At 43.9% G+C, this 20,239-nt stretch overlaps 1 protein-coding gene across 9 annotated transcripts in view; it reads right to left on the bottom strand.

The window, feature by feature from the left end:
• bbs9 (Bardet-Biedl syndrome 9) overlaps positions 1 to 20,239 on the bottom strand; it is a 170,361-nt gene that overhangs the window by 53,675 nt on the left and 96,447 nt on the right. For 6 of the 9 annotated variants that reach the window (XM_037074039.1, XM_037074040.1, XM_037074038.1 and 3 more), the window contains exon 21: positions 15,890 to 16,000. In XM_037074039.1, coding sequence (XP_036929934.1) covers positions 15,890 to 16,000 — 111 coding nt within the window. Of the gene's footprint in view, positions 1 to 3,212; positions 3,425 to 14,124; positions 14,154 to 14,553; positions 14,694 to 15,889; positions 16,001 to 20,239 lie in introns of those variants that run through there. The other 3 variants (XM_037074041.1, XM_037074045.1, XM_037074043.1) reach the window with 3 other exon arrangements.

The following is a 20,239-nucleotide window of genomic DNA, read 5'->3' as shown; positions in this document are numbered from 1 at the left end:
CCCTCTTCCTCCTCTACTAGCCAGCGCAGCACCAGCTCAGCACATAGCAACACACCACATGTGTGCGTCTGTGTGAGGGTGAAGGGGGGGAGAAGAGTGTGTGTCCATCGATGGAAAGTGAATCTACAGCTACACACATTTTGTGTGTGTGTGTGTGTCTGTCTTTGTGGGGGTGTTTTTTACATATTCATGTATAAGCGCAGGAGCAGAGGCTTGTATTTGCACATTCCTGTTCTGACCAGCACGCATCAGTGTGTGTTAAAAAAAGAATATATGGTTTCTAACATGCATCTCCACTGAGACACGTGTGTGTGTGTGTGTGTGTGTGTGTGTGTGTGTGTGTGTAAAGCTGTTGGTTGTGGTAGAGAACGTCAACGACAAGCGGTGGTGGTGCTAACAATCACACTGTCGAGAGACACCTATCACACGTACGTGTCCCGACAATAATTCAGTCTTCAAATTGAAACTGATTAATTAATTACATGTATTGATTTTGATTAACTGTTGACCAGAACTATGAACCAGTCTGTGCTGATATCTGTTTTTTTAAGATGCCTACCAGTCAACAACAAGCTACCACTGTAAGTAGTAGCGAGAGCAGCAGAACCAGCATTAGCTTGAATATTAGCATCAGCGCAGGTAGCAACTGTAGCAGCATTAGCCTCCATGTGAGGAGCAGAGGTGGCGGTGAGAGCAGGTAATGTACCTGTCCTCGTGTTTGGCTGGTGCAGCGGTGAAGCTGTCTGGCTGTGCTCGTGGACTGAACCGTCACACAGTGGCTGTTGGACCCGGCTCGGTCTGGAACTGATCGCGTCTCATTAATCAGGAATTAATTAAAGCCACGAGAGAACACACCGCCGAGCCACAACCAGCGCCCATTTGCTTTGGCACAGGTGTGTGTGTGTGCGCGCTTTCCATGGGGATGTGTTTGAGTGTGTGTGTGGTGGAGCTGGACAGACTGGACAAGACCAGAATGTGTGTGTGTGTGTGTGTGTGTGTGTGTGTGTGTGTGTGTGTTTGCGCTGCGTGTGAGGAAGAGTGTCAAAATGTGGTCAGAATGTGTGTGTGGATATGACTGCATGAAATGTGTGTGTGTGTGTGACCATTTGCTGAATAAATGAGGAATGTCCTGTCCAGAACTGTGAGCGCATTTTAGATGAGTGTTAGAGGTGTGCCTTCTCAAAGTGTGTGTGTGTGTGTGTGTGTGTGTGTGTGTGTGTGTGTGTGTGTGTGTGTGTACATGTGTGTAAATGTCTCTCATTTCCATGGCCCAATATTTGCAATGGAGCAGCGCCCGGCCTTTAGCTTAATGAAGGAAACTAATCATGTCCTCTGTGATCACACACACACACACACACACGCACACGCACACGCACACACACACACACACACACACACTGATCTTATTACTGAACACACACACACACACACAGAAGACTGCAGGGAGAAACGAGGAAGAGATGAAGATGGAAGGAGGGCGTGAGAAGGAAAGAGAGCGAGAGAGGATGGAGAGGAAAAGGAGGCATGATGTACCCATAATGCTTCTGTCTGCGGTTTTAAAACCTGTACTTTGTTTTGAGCCGCTGCCAACAGCGAGAGCACCGAGCTGACTCTCTCCGCTGACACTGATCACTTCTCGCTCTGCTAGAGAAAACACTTAAGCTCTCGGAGGAGCAGGTAATTTCCAGACCTCTAGAAAGTCTATATGTGAACTTGAGGAAAACTGAAATCATTACCTCAGGCTCATTTGAAGGGATTTAACTTTTCCTCTGCTCAGATATAAATGTTTAAAGTAAGCTTTCCTAAAGGGTAATTAGTTTATTAGTGTGTGGAACTTACTTCTGTAGTTCTGGACATCATTTGTACTGATTGTGGTGAGTAATGATTAAAATCACTCTATACGACTTGTTGTTGTTGGTAAGCAGCTACTTTGAAATGAACGATGCAGGAAGAGTTAAAGTTAAAGCAGACTGTAACCTGTGGTGAACGTTTAGATCTTACCAGATGACTTGTTATTTAAAAATCTAAATTATGGTGTCTCAGTGTATTGTTACATTCCCAGATTTCAAGAATTAACCTCCTATTATTATTACTGAAAGAGTCACTGAGAGGTCAAAACTATTAACACGAGACCAGAGGGAGAAAACTGGATATCGAACATCCGAGAGGTTTAAAGTCGTCTTTACTTGACTTGTTTATATGAGACAGTCGGGGTCGACCACATCAACAGACAAGCCAGCTGGGTTTTACTGTTTTTTGAAGGATTGTGGACACATTTTACTGTCTGATGATGTACGTTAGCAGATGTTCAGGTGGTTGAAGTCTGTTAAAAATGAAGAAATTAAACTCAAAAAACTGAACTTAGTCTTGACTCAATTTTCTTTTGAGAAAAACACAAATTTAGTTCCCAAAAAACAAGAAAAATAGGGCAGAGGCGTATTTATTACATCTTCAAATATGATTGACTTTTAATACGTTTATTATTGATTCTGTGTTGTTAGTCTTTCAGCAGGAGAAGGTGCCACCACACACAGTGAGCTGGGACTGTGTGTGTGTGTGTGTGTGTGTGTGTGTGTGTGTGTGTGTCTGAGTGTGTGTGTGTGTGTGTGTAAGCATGTGTTCTCAGTCTCGGCTCAGTAGCTACTGACCCACAACGAGGCCCTCGTGGCACACACACACACACACACACACACACACACACACACACACACACACACACACACACACACACACACACACGTGCGCAGCAACACAGTAAGTTTTTATAGTTAGTGACAGCTGACGAATCCCCTCGCCCTGACCTCTGACCTCTGGCTCTGCCTTCTGTACCCCCCAGCTAATTGACACGTCTCCTCTGATAAACTCTCTCTCTCACACAGACACACACACACACACACACACACACACACACCGACAAAAGCTACACCATGATCCAGATAATACAGACGCAGGACATCATTGTGAAGGAAGGAGAATAAAACAGATCTGATATTTATCACCGCTGTTGTGATGTGTTGTGACTGTAACAGTACAAGCACAGGACTATCTGGGAAGGAGCTGCCAGAAACCGTTTGGGGAGAGGGAAACCGCTTTTAATGAATACAAACACATGCACATGATCGGATCAGTAGAAGGAGAGCGTGACCACCAGAGAGCCGGCTGGTAAATCAGACTAAACCAAACTCTTCAGGAGCCGCCATTAAACTGTGTACAGCCACTGTTGCAAGTCAACCCTGGCGAGACGGATTCATGAGATCTTGTGATCTTGCAAAACCAGCTGCTGGTGCGTCTGCACAGTTTGACCTGAATTTCTCAGTCCGATGACAGAAGATGCAGGCTCGTGTTTTACTTGCACTGTGTGTGAACAGGACCGTAAGCGGTGGTGATGCTTGATCTGCACAGAAACTGTTCTGAACGACTCGATCTGCAAGCAGAAATAAACCACAAATCCTTCTTCTGTTGGTGCTGAAACAATTCTGCAGCGTTCGTTCCTGTCTGCAGCCTGAGCCGAAGTACGAGTGGCAGACTCTCGTTCAGCAGCTGACAAAGTCGATCAAAGCGAACACTCTGAGCTGGAGAGAACCAGAGAGCTGCTGCAGGAGGGAGGTGCGATCACACGTGATGATGTGCAAAACTTAAGAACGTATAAAAAGTTAATAGCAGGGTGCGTAAAGTCAAGATAATCCAGGTTAAGGCCTGGGGAGCTTACAGACAGGTGAAACATGTACTGCTCACTCACCGGCTTGTTAAGTGCAAAGTACAGTAATAAACACAAGGAGCAAAAGAAAGAAAATTAACTCGACACTTGAAGCTGCTTTCTTTCATCTTTTTGGCAAAACTAAATGTTTTGCAAGTCTGATATTCTCCTTCAAGCTCTGGTTTGTTCTCTAACTTTGTCCGTCTGCTGTTTGGTGCTGAGGCCGCGGTGTGCAGTGGGTTTATTTCTGCATACCGCTTCTGATTCCTACATTTTTTTTTTTATTTCCAAGTGAGCAAACATGGAAGCAAGAGAGAGAAAATGAGCCGGGGAAACACTGAAGACGAGTGATGAGGAGGCGTGCGGCAGCAGCTCCGGTCCCACATGTGTTAGTTATTGGATTTTGCATGAGACAAGGAGACGAGGGGCAAAGAGAGACCTACACTTCCCAGGCCGCCGGTGGAAAAGTATACTCTACAATTCATTGCTTCCTTCTCGCCAAATTAAAGGTCCCTTGTTAAAAACATGGGGGAAAGGGTGGAGGGTGAGGGGATTCAAGGGGCAACAAAGGGGGGCTTTTATTACCGAGCCCCTGATCGCCCCTCATCTGTACGAAGAGAGCAGAGACTTTACAGTCTGCGATGAGAGCGTTTAGTTTGTGAGAGTCGTTGTTTTGTTCTTGAACAGCTTGAACTTTTTCACTTTTTCTTTTGCTTGTAATTACATTAGTTTTTCAAACACTGGGCCAGAAAACAGACTCAGTAGATTAAATTGATTTGACCGATGACATGAAATGATTCTGTAAAATGACGCAAGTCTGCATAGAGTCAACATGCAACAGATTTTTGTTTTGCACCAATTTATTTGTTATGAACTCACTGAACACATGTTAGATTTTGAAAAAGTTATAATCATAACTGTAACTGTATTCAACTTTACAAGGACGTTTAAGCAAGAAACAAGAACAAAAGAAACAACTACTGAAGTGAGAAGCTGTTAGAAGAAGCATGTGTTGGTTCCCAGTCACTCAAGATTAAGAAAAACCTTCTGTGAAGAACGCAGAATATTTATTTTACTGACAGAGTGGTAAATTTAGCTTATTTTACTAATCAGCCCGTCCTGTTCTGTGGTCGCTTCCAGTCCACGGAAAGTCAAATGAAGTCCAGCAACACCAGTTTAAATGTTTTGAAAACCGTTTTAAAGCGGGTTAAGTGAACCGCTAGCGAACCTTGATGTTGGAACACATTAGCCCGACCGCTAACCATCATGAAGGTGGAATGCATGAGCCCGAACTCCGAGTACTGTAATGATGGAACACATTAGCATAAACCGCTAGCAGCCACAAGAAGTGAATCTGTGGGTCTCAAAACTGTTCTGTTGGGATACGTTAGCCAAACCGTTAGCTTTTATGGTGTGTGTGTATTAGATTAATGCTAATATTGGTGGGCTTGAATTGTCAAACTACTTCATGAGAGTCAGTATCATCATGTTTGTGTTTGGGTGCGACACACTCACACTTCTTTTATTAGGATTTAAGAGTGCACGCTGCTCCACTATGTTATTCTGACAGTCAACCATCCAACTCATTTCACAGGATATTAAAACATCAAGTGCACAAAGTTATGGGGTCCAAACTGTTGTATAGCTGAACCGACCCATGAAATGTATGAACAGAACTGGTAGCTACCATAAAACACATTAGATTAACGGTTATATCCCGTAACATAGCTGCCGTGGCCTTAATGTGAAAAGCAGCAGGGGGCGTGAAGGCCCGGTTCCTCCTGCTGGAAGCTGCACTTCCTACACGGGCCTCCCAGAGGAAGAGCGCTCATTCCTCCTGGAAGGTTCCCTCAGGAGCCCGAGTCTGAATGGACACTACCGCAAAAACACTGCCTACTTACCACATGTTACATGACCTGAGGACACACACACACACACACACACATCTGGGTTTCCACCTCTGAAAAGACTGTCGGGTTTGTTGATGGTTATCGTAGCGAGAGCAGTTCCTGCCTCTCCCTGCTCTGTCTCTAACCCCCTCCTCCTTCTCTTCCCTAAATCTCCTTCCTTTTCTCTCCCTCCCTCTGTGTCTCGCTCAGCCATAATTTACAGAACTTATCAACACGCCTCTGATTAATTGGATTGCTTCGATGAAACTCCCTTTTTTTACGTCATGCTGGCCTAATAAACAGCTGAAATATTTTTCCCAAAGTACCTGCTGTTATTCTAGTTTAAACATCGCCTTGTTGGACTTAAAGTACAGTCGAAAAAGATGAAATTAAATCTTTAAATGAAGATGCCAAGACATCCATACTGTCCAATGGCGTTCTTCAGTGGTTTTGAGGGTCGGGCAGCAGTAAGTCCATCAGAGCCGGTTGTCAGGACCTAACGGCTGTTCTACTTTCCGTTCCTGGGTGCAACAAGTCCATCAGCATCACTCCACCCTGGTACCAAACCAGGCAACAATATTTGGAACGCTGTCCTCATCGCTATCTGTAATCACCACGAGCATTAGCGTCCGGCCAAGAATAGCTGATCAGATAATGCCGTAGCAGAGACATTAGCGGAACATTACACACGCATTAAACAGCCAAGCATCTCATCAGCGCTCCGTCAACACAGCCGGGGCCAACAAATAGCTCCGGAGATGGCGTGATAGCCATGCGGTGGGGCTTTTGTTGGCACGCACGCGGATTTGGAGTTACAGCGCAAGAGTGAGTGTTGCCACCTAAAAATGTTGTTGACAAGCTAGAAGCCAGATTAAAGGCAGTCAGCAGGTCGGAGCGATGGCGGGATGACCTTCTGTTTGAGACTCAAATCAAGTCTGTTGTCGCTGGATTAACAACACTGACATCATGTTCTCACTATTGTTTCAATCTGAGGGGGTTTACATTCTACTTTTAGATTATTTTTAAGGTAATTTAGATTAAATATCTCTATAAAAAGTTGTATTTCTCCAACAAAACTACATTTCTGAAAGCACAAGAAAGGCTTTAAGATTGTCATCATCACCATCACAACATTCGGTTTTAAAAGACACGGACTCATTTCTTGTCCAAGAATTCCTCTCAGTTGAGCTACAACCTGAAAAGAATGCATGACAGATTTGCCACCGGCTGATTATTTTTGCTTCTCTGACACATGTGACCAAGAAATGGGTTTAAAGAACGTGCAGGCGCTGACGAGTTGGATTTGGTGAGCGGGCAAACTTGACAAACTGTTGGATTTCAGGGAACTCACAATGACGTCCGGTCGGATTTATGGCGGCTGACAAAACATTTGGATGTGCTGAGCTCGACACCCGGTTGGACTCGAGGAGCGTACACGTGACGAGCTGGAGGAAGAAAAAGCGAGCTGTTTTATTTTGAGCGCACACGTCTGACATGTTTGACTCGGGGGACACGCGCTTGGAAACCAGCTGTAATTTGGTGAACACACCACACCAATTAAAATGCCATGTAACCCCCTGATGAGGCAAAAATATAAACTCTTGCGGCGCTCTAACATGCAACTAAGTTTAAAAACATAGAATTGGAGCTTTCTTTTTTTCCAATTACCAAAAACCAACCTCCCCTGCTGAATTGAGAGATGAAAGGTTTCCTGTAAGTGCTGATGCACATGTCGACTTGTTAAACCAGCAGTCGCAACTGCAAATGATGCATGTAAAAATGTGCACTCAGCTGCAGATACGATTATGACAAATAATATAAAATCAAGTTATATTATTATAAAGTTGACTTTAACCTACTTAAGTAACATGACAAGCATACATTGCATCACAGACAGTAAGAGTCTAAAACTCATAATGTGTCAGACAGATTTATTTTGACAGTCTGACGGCCCGTCCACACTGAGAACAATCAGTAGAACAACAGACGGAGCACGACTGAAATCAGGATGTGTGATGAAATGATGATGTTCCTGCTGTATAACGCAGAGAGAAAACCCCACAAGGATATGTTTTTTTTCGAAATTCTTCGAAGATGACAGGCGTAAAGAGAATCCAGTTATCAGTAACAAGAGTTGACGTCTTCTTATTAATCATTTTGGCTGAATCAACGTAAATCATCCTGCCTGTCATTATGAAGGAAACATCAGAGACTCATCAGTGCCAAAGATCATCTGGCAGCATGTCTCAGGTGCTGAAGAATGATGTTTTAAATACACATTATATAAGAGTTTAATAAGTTGAATGAATATCCAAGACTGAGTTATTACCGTAGACCATCTAAAAAGTTACTCAGAGAGGTCAGCGACATTTAAAAAACAACATTATAAGCACTCCTGCATCATCATTCCGTCGGAAAATATCCCTTAATATCAAGTTACTGTAAGTGATCGTCCTGTACGTCCCCAAAGATCCTGAAGACATCGTCCCCCGCTGTCACTGTGGACTACAAGAAGAGACCAGAAGGATTTTTAAAGTAATCTGTTTAAACTTATCCTTCCTGGTGTAGATCACCCGTAACTGGAAGTGCAAAACTGACACTAGAGGGGTCAGTAGAGGATCTGAGAGCAAAGCTGCTGTTTCTGACACATATGGAGTGAAAACATGTTGGTTATATTCAAAATGATGTGGATGAAATCATTTAACCAGCAAAACTCTGCTATTGTTTTTTCAGAGGTACAGTTTTCCTTCAGCACAGATGAAGAAACACTGACTTCATTCAACTTTTGCACTTGAAAGGAGATATATTACACACACACACACACACACACACACACACACACACACACACACACAGACTCTTCCAACAGCCTGCAGGCTTATGTCAGCATCTCCTGTAATGACCACACCTACTTTTACACACTATAAACACTATTAAACATCACACACACACAGAAACACACACACTTCAAGAACATTCAAGCGCAGTTTCAGGAGCAACATATTTTACTTTCCATCTGCAAGGACACTTGTGTGTGTGTGTGTGTGTGTGTGTGTGGCGATGGCTGAACAAGGGGTCATTTTCTGTCTGTGTTTTTATTCGTGGGGGGCGAGCTGGGAATGAAGAGCTCTATCTGTCACAGACATCAACACGTACACACACCCATCCATAGCAGGAGATCTATGGGTCAGAAATTCTGGCCATGGCCCGGGAGGATCCTGCCCAGGAAGAGGAACCCTGCCCGCTGAGTGTGTGTGTGTGTGTGCGTGTGTGTGTGTGTGTGTGTGTGTGTGTGTGTGTGTGAGCAGAAGCTGGATGTGAATAGCAGCCGCAGTATGTGACAGTAAGCTGATAGCTCTGTTCGCTGTGTTTCTGTAATCTGACAGACAGACCGACACAGCAGGACTGTGTAATTCAGCCGTGTTAGTACAAGTCTCCTCCGGCCTCTGAGCGCCGACTCTCTCTGAGTCTCATTACCTGCGAGCCGTCACTCTGCTCCTGATAACACAACTCCCCTGAGAGGCAGGGAAAAAGGGATGGAGTGGCAGATTTTGTCTGTACGTCATTTTATCCACATTAAAAGAAGGATGTGACTGTACTTGTTCTATAAATCAGAGTGTGGCTGTAAGACCTGAAACTGACATGAAATTAATTAAAATAACTTCCTGAAACAGACACCGATACACTCGGAGCTGCCTGTGGGGATCTTATTCCTGCTGATATGCATCACCTCATGGTTTGACTTTTTGATTGCCAAAATATAACAATTATCAAGATAGCGTTTCCCTTAAAAGGTCATTCTTGTCATTTTGGGCCTCTGAAACTGTTTATTCAAGTATGATTCTTCTTTCTATTCATTATAGATTAAAAGTCCAAGTGGACGTATTTTAAAAGTGTTCGTTTCCTTTGACCAGCAGTCCAATTCCCAGAGATATTCAACTGATTCTGATGTGTAACCAAGAGAAGCATCTGTATTGTCACATTTGAGAGGCTGGGAGCTGATAACGATTTGCATTTTCCTCAAAAACAGTTCCAGATGAGTTTCCTGTTGACTGACGACTTGGATCACAGTCTGATTTACTGTCAGGCTTTAAGGCTGCAGTGTTGCAGGTTCATCACCCTCTCTCACGTGATTCTCTTACCCTTTTTTTTCGGAGATGATCATAGATTTAAGTCAATAATGCAGCTTTCATTTGGATTCACCACCTAATGGATAAAGCTGAAGCTCGGGCTAATACACAAAGGACATGACTAATGGCGGAAGGCTGATGGCTAATGGTAACTGCTAATATGTGCAAGATGCAACACCGACTGACCGGCTGAGTGATGCTGATACGCAGCAGACGATGCTAATGACTGGCTGATGCTAACATGCACGAGATGCCGCTGGACAACAGAGGACCTGGGTCGATGTTAGCGACCACTTAAAGATGCAGTGGACATAACGAGACCACTGACCAGCAGCTGACCCTGGATCTGATGAGCGAGTGACCCGGTGTTAGGTTAAAGTTCAAACGTTAGCTCAGCAGTGAGATAGAAAATAGAGTGTGTGCTGTATCTTTGTGTGTATAAATACAAGACACTGCAAGGTCTGTGTTGTGTGTGTGTGTGTGTGTGTGTGTGTGTGTGTGTGTGTGTGTGTGTGTGTGTGTGTGTGTTCTGGATGGTGTCTCTGATCCCAGGTGGGCTGCAGAGGTGGAGCAGAACAACAAAAAAAGGGATGCAGCGCCAGGAAAGAGGAGAAGGAAGACACTCTCCCTTTCATCTCTCTTTCATCCTCCTGTTCAAGCCGAGGAGAGAGAGTGTGCTCCGCTCACCTCTCTCTCTCTCTCTCTCTCTCAGATGCCTTTTGATGCCTTTCAAGTCGACTAAATGCACTTTCTGGCTGCCACGCACCAACAGAAAGGTCTGCATGTACAGTATCTGTGTGTGTGTGTGTGTGTGTGTGTGTGTGTGTGGTGCGGGGGTTTGGCGTGGCGCCTAATTACTTTAAAGTCACAGACAGGTAGGCGGAAGGTGTATGCGTGTGTGACTTTGTCTGAAAACTCAAAGCTTTGAACTGATTTGTTCTCTGGTTTTTACGGGAGTTGTGAGCTGCCCACGATCACCCAAAGGCTTTTTTTTTTTTTTGTTTTATTGGCATCATGCCACCATCTAGACAGAAACACTCTGTAACTGTACGTCTGGGGCCCGATTCAAACTGTGGACAGAACCACTGCTAATGCACTGGCATAGCAAAAAAAACAAACAAAGAAATACATTTTCCAGAGCATGAAATGTTAAATCGTTTATGGATAAAGTAACCAAACAGGAACTTCTGTTTTGGGCTGATCCAAACAAAATTATATTGCCATCAATAGTATCGAGAGATATTGTCAAGATGGATCTGTAAGGTTCTGGTGCTGATGTTTCTGGTCTGCATCCTTGCTTATACAAGCTGCTAAGGAACTGAACCACAGAAACTGTGATTACTGAGGGTTTCTGCAGGTTTGAACAAGTCAAATTTAAGACTTTTTAAGACCATTTTGAACTAAATTTAAGACCTACACGAAGTACGAAAACGTAAGTAAAGGTGCAGTCCCAGAATTAACCAACTTTTTACATCCAAATCTGTTGCCAAAATGTTTAGCAGCAGTGTTCAAAATCCAAAACACCTCCGTTTTCAGCGTTGTTGAGCCAAAGATGGTTTGAATGTCGCTCAACTGCGAGACGACAGAGGCGGTGCAGAGTTTGGGTCGAGCAGAACTGGATGAACTTGAACTGGGAACTGGCGACAAAAGCGTGTGAAAATGTGACTTCACTGGAGACTTTTAGAAGCTAACTGGTGTTTTTCTGATTGTGTGTGACACCAGAACTTTTACACCAAATGTGTCCAAGTTGAGGGTCCTCTTGCAGAGCGCACACTGCGCTCCAGATTCATTTTACAGCTTTTATCAACTGAATTCTGGTCGTTCAAGCCAACACTTTCCAGAACTGGCGAAGTGTGCAGTGATAAATTCCGACCAGGCTGTTGACAAAATGCCACTTGCGTTCCTGGTTACTTCAGAAAGAAGAACAACACATGGAACTAACTGTGAATCTCACTAACTAAATGTAATTTAAGACCTATGTGCAAAATATGGACGTATTCAATTTCCTAAACTTGAGATTGTCAAATTTTAGACTTTTTAAGACCCTGCAGAAGCCCTGTTACTCAAAGACCTATAAAATGTGAATGTACTGTAAAAGTGAGCTGCTCCTTGCAAACTGTAGTGTAATCTACAGTAAACTGAAGAAAACGGAGAATCTCACTGCAGGGTGACTTAATCGTATTATTATTTGTGAAGGCTTTACGTCTTTTTTCTTGTTTTCTCTGTGTGTCAGTGGATACGAGACAAGTCTGGACATGATGTTATCCCCCCCGCCCCTTCCCTCAGCACCAAATAACTTCCCCTGCTCCCTCCGTCCCTCCTTCCTCCTCTCGTTTTAAGTGCAAACCACAGACTTGCTCTGGAGGTTTCCATGACAAACAATACTAATTAGGGATCATTTTCCTTTTGCTTTTTATGGAGGGTGGAACTGAAAGGTAGGAGTGAAGCATGAGGTCCTGAGAGACTGAGACGCAGACGTGAAACACTATCAAATCTACATGTTGATATTCAGTTCAGCATCAATTAATGGACACATAAATCTCTGATAAATATTAATTAACAGTTATGTTGGGTGTTAACTTGTTATGTTAACGACTGAGATGAAACTGATGTCTCACAGTTTGATTGATTACTGAAACTGATCTGATTAAGTGGATCAGGTATTGGCCACAATGGGACGATCCACATTGAGAAACTGTTTCTTTGTCAATATCCTTTAAATATTCAATATTCTGCAATCAGTTCCATTCATTCAGTCATGGTGGCCCACAGAAACTACATGGAAATGATTAGGAGAGAATATGGTTCGATCATTACATATCACGGATCATTAAAACACACTAATGAACTTTACAATGCGCTGCGATTCAGCGGTACTGTGGGTTAATGATACAGAGAGATCACTTCTGGACTCCGGAGGAACATCTGCTGGATCGCTGTGTGGTATTAAACAGGAAGAGGATGATTTTCATCCACTAAAAAACATGGAAGAAAAATCCTTTTGGTGACAGCGGAGGGTGGAAGGAGTGGAACGCCCTAAACAAAGCTGCTTTGACTGAAGGAGCAAAGTTCCTGCTCACGACAAGCGTGAACAGGATTTACAGGAAATGTAACTAATTATTTGCTTAAGTCATTTATCAAGAACAAATCCAGAATGTTTCCTGGTTCTCACAGCTCTGAGAACGTGAGGATGTGCTGGATTTTTCTCTGTTTCCTGTCACTGTTAACATGAGTCCCTTTTGTTTTTTTGCTTTTTTAAATGATGTGTGATCTGCTAAACTGCATTGGCCCTTACTTTAGATAATGAATGCTAAAAAAATGATCCAATTAATTAAATACAACTAATAAAGTAATTTACTAGGATAGATTAATTTAATCTGTTGCACTCTGATTTGTCAGCAGCGATCGAGATCAAGACTTACAGTTACAAACGCTTAATGTGTGTGTGCGTGTGTGTGGGTGTGTGTGTGGGTGTGTGTGTGTGTGTGCGCGTCTAAGCTCAGAAAATACACAGTGATACATCTGACACACTCACTGGCAGTATGTGTGTGTACTCACATGTGTGTGAAGGTATATGTGTGCACATCTAATGATCCCTGTGTCGCCCTCTGTATGTCTCACACACCTCCCCTTCTCATTAGTGGCGACGCCTGAGTGGATTAACCACACTTGCCCAAGTATACACACACACACACACACACACACACACACACACACACACACACACACACACACACACACACACACACAGCAGATCCCATCAAAGCGAATCTATCCGCCCCAGTTTACGAAAGACAAACTGTCATAAAACACGGATTTGTCCTCAATGCAAACCAGAAGCCCCTTCTGGCAAGAGACTGGTGTGTGTGTGTGTGTGTGTGTGTGTGTGTGTGTGTGTGTGTGTGCGTGCGTGCGTGTGTGTGTGTGTGTGTGTGTGATATCGACAGGGCCGGAAGCCAGGGAACAACATGTAGTTGTTGAACATGTGTGTCGGTCAACGAGGATATTGTTGTAACGTGTGTGTGTGTTATCGTATCTCAGTTGTAATCAGATTTGAAATTAAATGCGATAACAGAAACAACATGTGGCAGGATGGAAGGAAGAGAGAGGTATCGAGGTGTCAGCGGACTTGATTGGGTTGATTAGGAAAATAAACTCAAGACAGTTCTGCTCAACGACCAGACAGCTCCTCTTCTGATCTGCCACGCTGCTATCAAACAGACAGTCAGAGGGAGCAGAACCAGATGGATGAAAACAAAAAGGGAAGAGCGAGTGAGATGGAGAGACAGCAGACACCGAGAAGAGGATGAGAGTGTGTCCAACTCCCCAAACAGAGAAAAACTGTGAGCGTAGACCTGGCAACGGTCGGCCAGCAGCGCCGGACGCAATCCCAGCTCCCCCTCTCACAACGCCGGAAGACCGTCTACAGCAGAAACACTGCGATAATAAAAAAAGATGGTCTTCACTTTGGATCAAACACAGAGGAGTGAACAACAGTGACGGATGTCTTAAAGAGCATTAGGGATTTGTTTACAATTTCATCAACATGTGTAGTGAAAGAACCATCCAAAGAACTTTATGTACATGGGAATAAAGAGGTAACAACGGAAGATACGGGAAGAATATATACATACAAACACAACTGTAAGTGAAGGTCCATCCCTCCCTTATCTGGTTTCAGTACAGTGGGCAGCCCAGAGACACATTCTTCAGCCTCCTGGGGGTAATCTATGTAATCATTCCAGGGTTTTCTGGGATTGCCAATAAGGATCCTCCCAGTTGGGCACACCCAGCATACCTCAACAGGAAAGTGCCCAGAAGGCATCTTGACCAGACGCCCAAACCACATCAGCTTTATTGCAGAGGAGTCGTGGATATACCATAGACGGTATAAATTATGGACGGAGCCTCCGGGTCTGACGAAGTGCCCTCAAACCTGCAGTCATTCTAAAGTCCAGCAGGGGGAAACTCCACCGGCCGTGAAAAGAAGTCAGACTGTAGCTTATGAGAAAATGTTCCCGCTTTTCATTTGATTTATTAACTCAGTTAACAGTTTCCTGATGAGTTTATGGTCTCAGTCGCTAGTTTCAAGTCTTCTTCAACACAACATGATGTTGAAAAGACGCGACCATGCCGTGTCTGTCTGACGGGTGATTCACTCCCAAAACAAAGGCGGCAATCTACCAGGTTTCTGTCAGAATACAACGGCCTCATTGGAGGTGGAAGTCATGACTCAATGATGAAGCCATCCGGACATCATCATCAACAAAACAGAAATCCTGAGGTCACCGAACACCTTTAGAGTCTATTCATAAAAATAACAAACAAGTGACAAGATGCAAACTCGATTAAACCCGATGCAACAAGACTAAATGTTGGAGAATAGAGACACTGTTGACAGACTGGCCAGTGACATCAGTCCTGGTCACGAGAAGCTACAAGGTACAAAGCAAAGTTCCTCGATGGTGCAACTTTATAAATTCCCAAGGTAGGTTTTAATAGTTGGCATGTGATTGGACGAACCATCTGTTTACCAAAGCAAAATTCAACCGGTCAGATCAACAGCAGGTCCAACCACCGCTTTCGGTCGTAAGTACACAGCAAGATGGATTTCATTGATGGATCTTATTATCATGTGATCTTACAGATCCAGCATAAAGTAAATGTCACAGCAACACAAACCGGGCAGGATAGATGTGGAAAAACCAATTCAACAGAGCTCAAGATTCACTGCGAGCATCCACGTTGCATCTGCATCCAAATGTATTGTTTGATTTCATCTTCTGGCACCGACTACAATCCAAACCATGCTGATTCTGCAGAGCGCGAGCCAACGGCAGTCAAAGCGGTATGTACAAATAACAGACAGAGCGCTGTGCCGCGAGGGAAAATAGAGGTGGATTACAACAGTGTGACAGACAGTGAACAGATATCAGTGTCAGGGCTCTGGTCAGGATTTAGTGGCAAGCTGGGAGCAATGCTGCGGATGTACTGCTGGAGTGATGTATTTTGACACGGGTCGGTTGGAAAAGTGACAAGGTGAAGCAGAGCTGATGAATCCGAGAGCTGGAGAGCATTCAGCTCCAAATAAAGACACGAAGGAGGGAAGGAGACAAGATGACAGCAGAGTAAAAAGAGAAGATTAGGAGTAATGGAGGAGTCTGTGCTCCTACCTTTCTTGACTTTCTTAGATGGCTGTTTCTTCTTGATGAACTTGGTCATCTCCTGTGGAGGCTCCAGCTCCTCCCCGTCACCAGCCACCTCTGCAATGGGCTCAACGCCTCCTAAGTGACAGGCAGAGGGAAACATCAGCTTAATGGTAGAGACCAGATGATAAAGTACCGTTTTGTTTTTCAGCATGAAGCTTCACAGTTTTAGTTTGACATACTGCTGGACAATATACAGCTTCATTAACAGAGGAAGAGTTTAATTTCCAGGCTCGGTGCCATCCTAACTATTAGACTACAGGTCTGAACTTGCCAGAAAGCTCCAGTTATAAAGCTGAAAAATGGAAACATAATACTATACTGTATTATCTTTATGATATATATTTTTGTACAGCATCATCTGAAACTAAAGTTGTTGTGTTTTGATTACCTCAGCTTACAGAATGGAAAAAATCACCAGCCTCTAAAAATGGTCTTTCACTTTTTTGGTATTGTTAGCGGCTGGCAAAGGGAAGGGTGAGGTGAGGGATGTTCAGTTGGTTAAAAATCTGCAACTTCACCACTATATACCACTTTACTACTACTTACTTTACTACTTCAAACTCCTCAGCACTTTTGTGTGTACCGTGAAGCCGAAATTATTATTATTTCTAGATCTGTGTAGTATTGAGAACGGCATGATGTATTTTTTATCTTAGCATACAGCATCTATTCAGTCCTTGTATATGTATATTCTTCTTCTACTCTGAGCCTGAACACCAGCGGGCGACTTGACGGGAACCTCTGCAGGTTTTTGTGAATCACTTCAACGCTTCGAACGTTAATGCTCTTTATCCCAACCGTGACCATCACCAACTTTTAGATGGTTATAAAGTTAAAGAATAACCACTTGAAACATTTAACTGGTGCCAGTTTGATCTTGTGAGCTGAACCATGAGGCTGTTTTCCTAAATTCCCACCATGATGGATGATAAAGTCGTACGTGAAGCTGTTGGTCTATGATCGGTCATGCACATTTGTTTTTTCGAATGCAAATAACACGGAGTTCTGCATCAAGCCAACTGATTTCGGTTTCAAAATGACTTGTACATCTACATCGATAACTTGTGATTCTGTTTGCACATTCGCACAACATACATGTAGCTGTGTGTAGATGAAAGATAATGTCTAACTTCATCACGACTTTAAGAGAATATTCGAAAGTAAAACTACAGCGATATTTTAGCAGGAGTGTAGTTTAATAAATGTTTTAGAGGAGAAGAAATGAAGCGTGGAATAACACTGTCGAACATGTGGTATGCAAGTGTGTGTGTGTGTGCGTTTCAGCCAGCATGTGTGAGGGTGTGATTGTGTGTGTGTGACGAAATCCCTGCTAGAATCCCATGGATCAGTCTGGATTTAAGGAGCTCCTGAGGCTGATGAATTGGACGCCTTGTCTCTCCTGCGTCCCACCTCTCTGTCTCCTCCTCATCCCCCCTTCCTCATTCCTCCCCTCCTCTGTCTCCACTTCCTCTTCTTCTTCTCCTCCTCCCTGTCTGCATCTGCTCCTCACCCCTCTATCCATCTATTTCCCCTTTTTTCCTCTCCTCTCTCCTCATCCTCCCCCTTCTCTCTCTCTCTTTCTCCCTTTCACACACTTTCTTCTATCCATCGGTCGTTCCTCCCCTCCTCCTCTCTCCTAATTTCCTCTCCTCCCTGAGGATTGTGTCCAGTTTCACGGTGCTTTCACTGAACATGCGCTACACACATTGCGCATTGTGTTGTGTGTGTGTGTATCTGTTGTGTGTATCCGAGACAGGGTGTGCATGTGTGTGTCTGCCATCATGTCTACCTTAAGGTGTCTGAGAATGTGTGTGTGTCTCCATCTCCCCCACTGCGTCTACAAGTGTGTGTGTGTGTGTGTGTGTGTGTGTGTGTGTGTGTGTGTGTGTGTGTGTGTGTAGATTACCCTAAGCCCTCTCTAATATTTATCCTGGCCTTTTCTAAAGCCAATCTTGTTCGCTTTGGTGAGAGCACAGCCTGTGGCTTCACTTCACACACACACGCACACACACACACACACACACACGCACACACACACACACACACACACACACACACACAGTTGTTTGAAATGGGATATGCCTCGCTCTTAATTGGGCAGGTGTTTTTCTAAGGCGAGTCGTTTTTTTTAACACTGTCTTACAATTTCACGGGGAATGTGTGGGTCAGTGTGAGAGTGTGTGTGTGTGTGTGTTACTCTTACATCAACATCAGGTAAGGAAATAGCCCACCTCTGGAGCAACTTACTCTGAAACAAAATCACACACACACACACACACACACACACACACACACACACACACACACTCTCACACAGAGCGTCTCTTACCGCTGACCTCTCACACATTCCTGCCTCTCCGTCTCTCTCTCTGTAAATAGTAGGTGTAGCACCGCCTGGTCAGAGTCGCGGTGTGTATCCGTGTTTCTCTTGCTCGTGGTCGGGTCTATATTTGTCACACTGGTCGGGTTATCAGTTTTAGACAACCCTGAGGTTTTTGGGCCCAATACTGCGCACCGCATCTCACTTAAAAAACACTTCACGACCCCAAGAGACGCAGCAGGATGGTGAAGGAATGTGTGATTATACAGGACGTAGCACTTGTAATGGTAGAAGTGTTCGTCACAGTTGATGTATTTGAGGTAGAACTGGAAGTAGGTGTCGTAGCATCAGTACAGCAAAAAGCGTCCGTATGTTGTGTGAAAGTTGCTCGACAGTATCCTCAGTGATGTAGATGATGTTGGGTGTAGTCACAGACTTGAAACTCCCGGTGGGGGCAGTAATCCTGCTTTTTATCCTGGCATTAAGTTTTCTCTTTACGCCGCCCCCAAAACGGTCCTGCAACATTTCCGTAACTGCATCCAAACTATCACAAAATTGTTCATAACTGCTGTTAAAGAGTCCCAAATTATCTTCAGACTCCATCTAAACTGCCCAAGAGGAACCAGAAATGTGTCAAACTTACGCTAATGCAGTCATGCTTGTCATAGAGTGGTAGAAGAAAAAGTAAGAGACAATTTAAATGATATAAAAATTTAAATGCTGCACAGTCCTAACAGTTTCCCAGCAGTACACTAACAGAGATGTAAAATCCGTCAATTTGTCAAACAAAAATGTCAAATATTTGCAGGTTCCAGCTTCTAAAATGTGCAGATTTGCTGCTTTCCTTCATATTTGGACAGAATTAGTCTCTAAACTTCAGCTCTCGGTCAGCTCTTCAGCTTGGACACAGCCAGCTTCTATGATTACAGAATTGATGAGGAGTATAACGACCTTCACAGCCCGATCACTTCCTCTTGTTCCATGACTACCACGATCAGTGACGCTGCTCTCGTCCTCCATTCTGTTTGAAATATAATTTTCTTGGGTGCCTTTACATGTTTGAGACCTAATCTTACTCACTACCAGTTACATCGACACTGTTTGGGAGCTTTTGGATGCTTTTGAGACGGGAACATTGTGGCACGTATTTGGGAATCTTCCGTGCAGTTATAGAGTTTTCTCAGATTTAGAAGGTGTTGATATATTTTTGGGGCGTTTGAGGAGATTTAAGCGGCAGTTTGGGAGGATTAGAGGTGAGCAGACGTCTTGAGAGGGTTTAGATATTGTTTGCTTCACTCTTTGGAGAGTTTGAAATAAGGACATTTTCAAGGTGGTTAAGGAGAGTTTAGGACACTTTAAAGAGCAGCGCAGTTTTGATGTAGTTAAGATATAACTAAATACAGTCTGGGGAAGCTGGGAACTGTATGTCTGAGACTGTTATGGGCCAATTTGTACACAGATGGGGATGGTTTGGATCAGTCCTTGACAATTTTAAAGACTGCTTGAAGAAACTTCGAGGCCATTTTGTGACAGTTTGGGACACTGCGGGACCGTTTGGGCTGGTCCGTGACAGTTTGAAGGCGCTTTGGGCCGCTTTTGGAACAGTTCTGGACAGCTTGGTCGAGGAGTGAAGCTGCTTCCAATAAGACAGCTCTGTCTTGGTCTGCAGCGCGGAGGCACCAGCGCATTCCTGCTTTATTCTGGGCTGCGGTTTGAAGATGGGGGTGACACTGCGCTGCTGTGGTTACCAGCAATTTGGCTGTGGGCTTTTACGCTATTTCAATCCCCCCTCAAACGTACACATCTTCGCAACATACGGACACATACAGCACACACACACATACAGCAGGTTAGAAGCAGCACATTTGCACACATTCACCTGCTTTTTGAAAAAAAAACAGCACGTTTGATTCCTTTAAAATCTACTGTGGATGAATCAGACACCTGATGTGTTTACATACGTCAGACCTTGTGAAATGTTCGTCATTGAAATG

This window comes from Acanthopagrus latus, chromosome 17, assembly GCF_904848185.1.
Source record: "Acanthopagrus latus isolate v.2019 chromosome 17, fAcaLat1.1, whole genome shotgun sequence".
Lineage (NCBI taxonomy): Eukaryota > Metazoa > Chordata > Actinopteri > Spariformes > Sparidae > Acanthopagrus > Acanthopagrus latus.
Note: the sequence above shows the minus strand (reverse complement) of the source record. Positions and strands in the feature narration are given on the sequence as shown.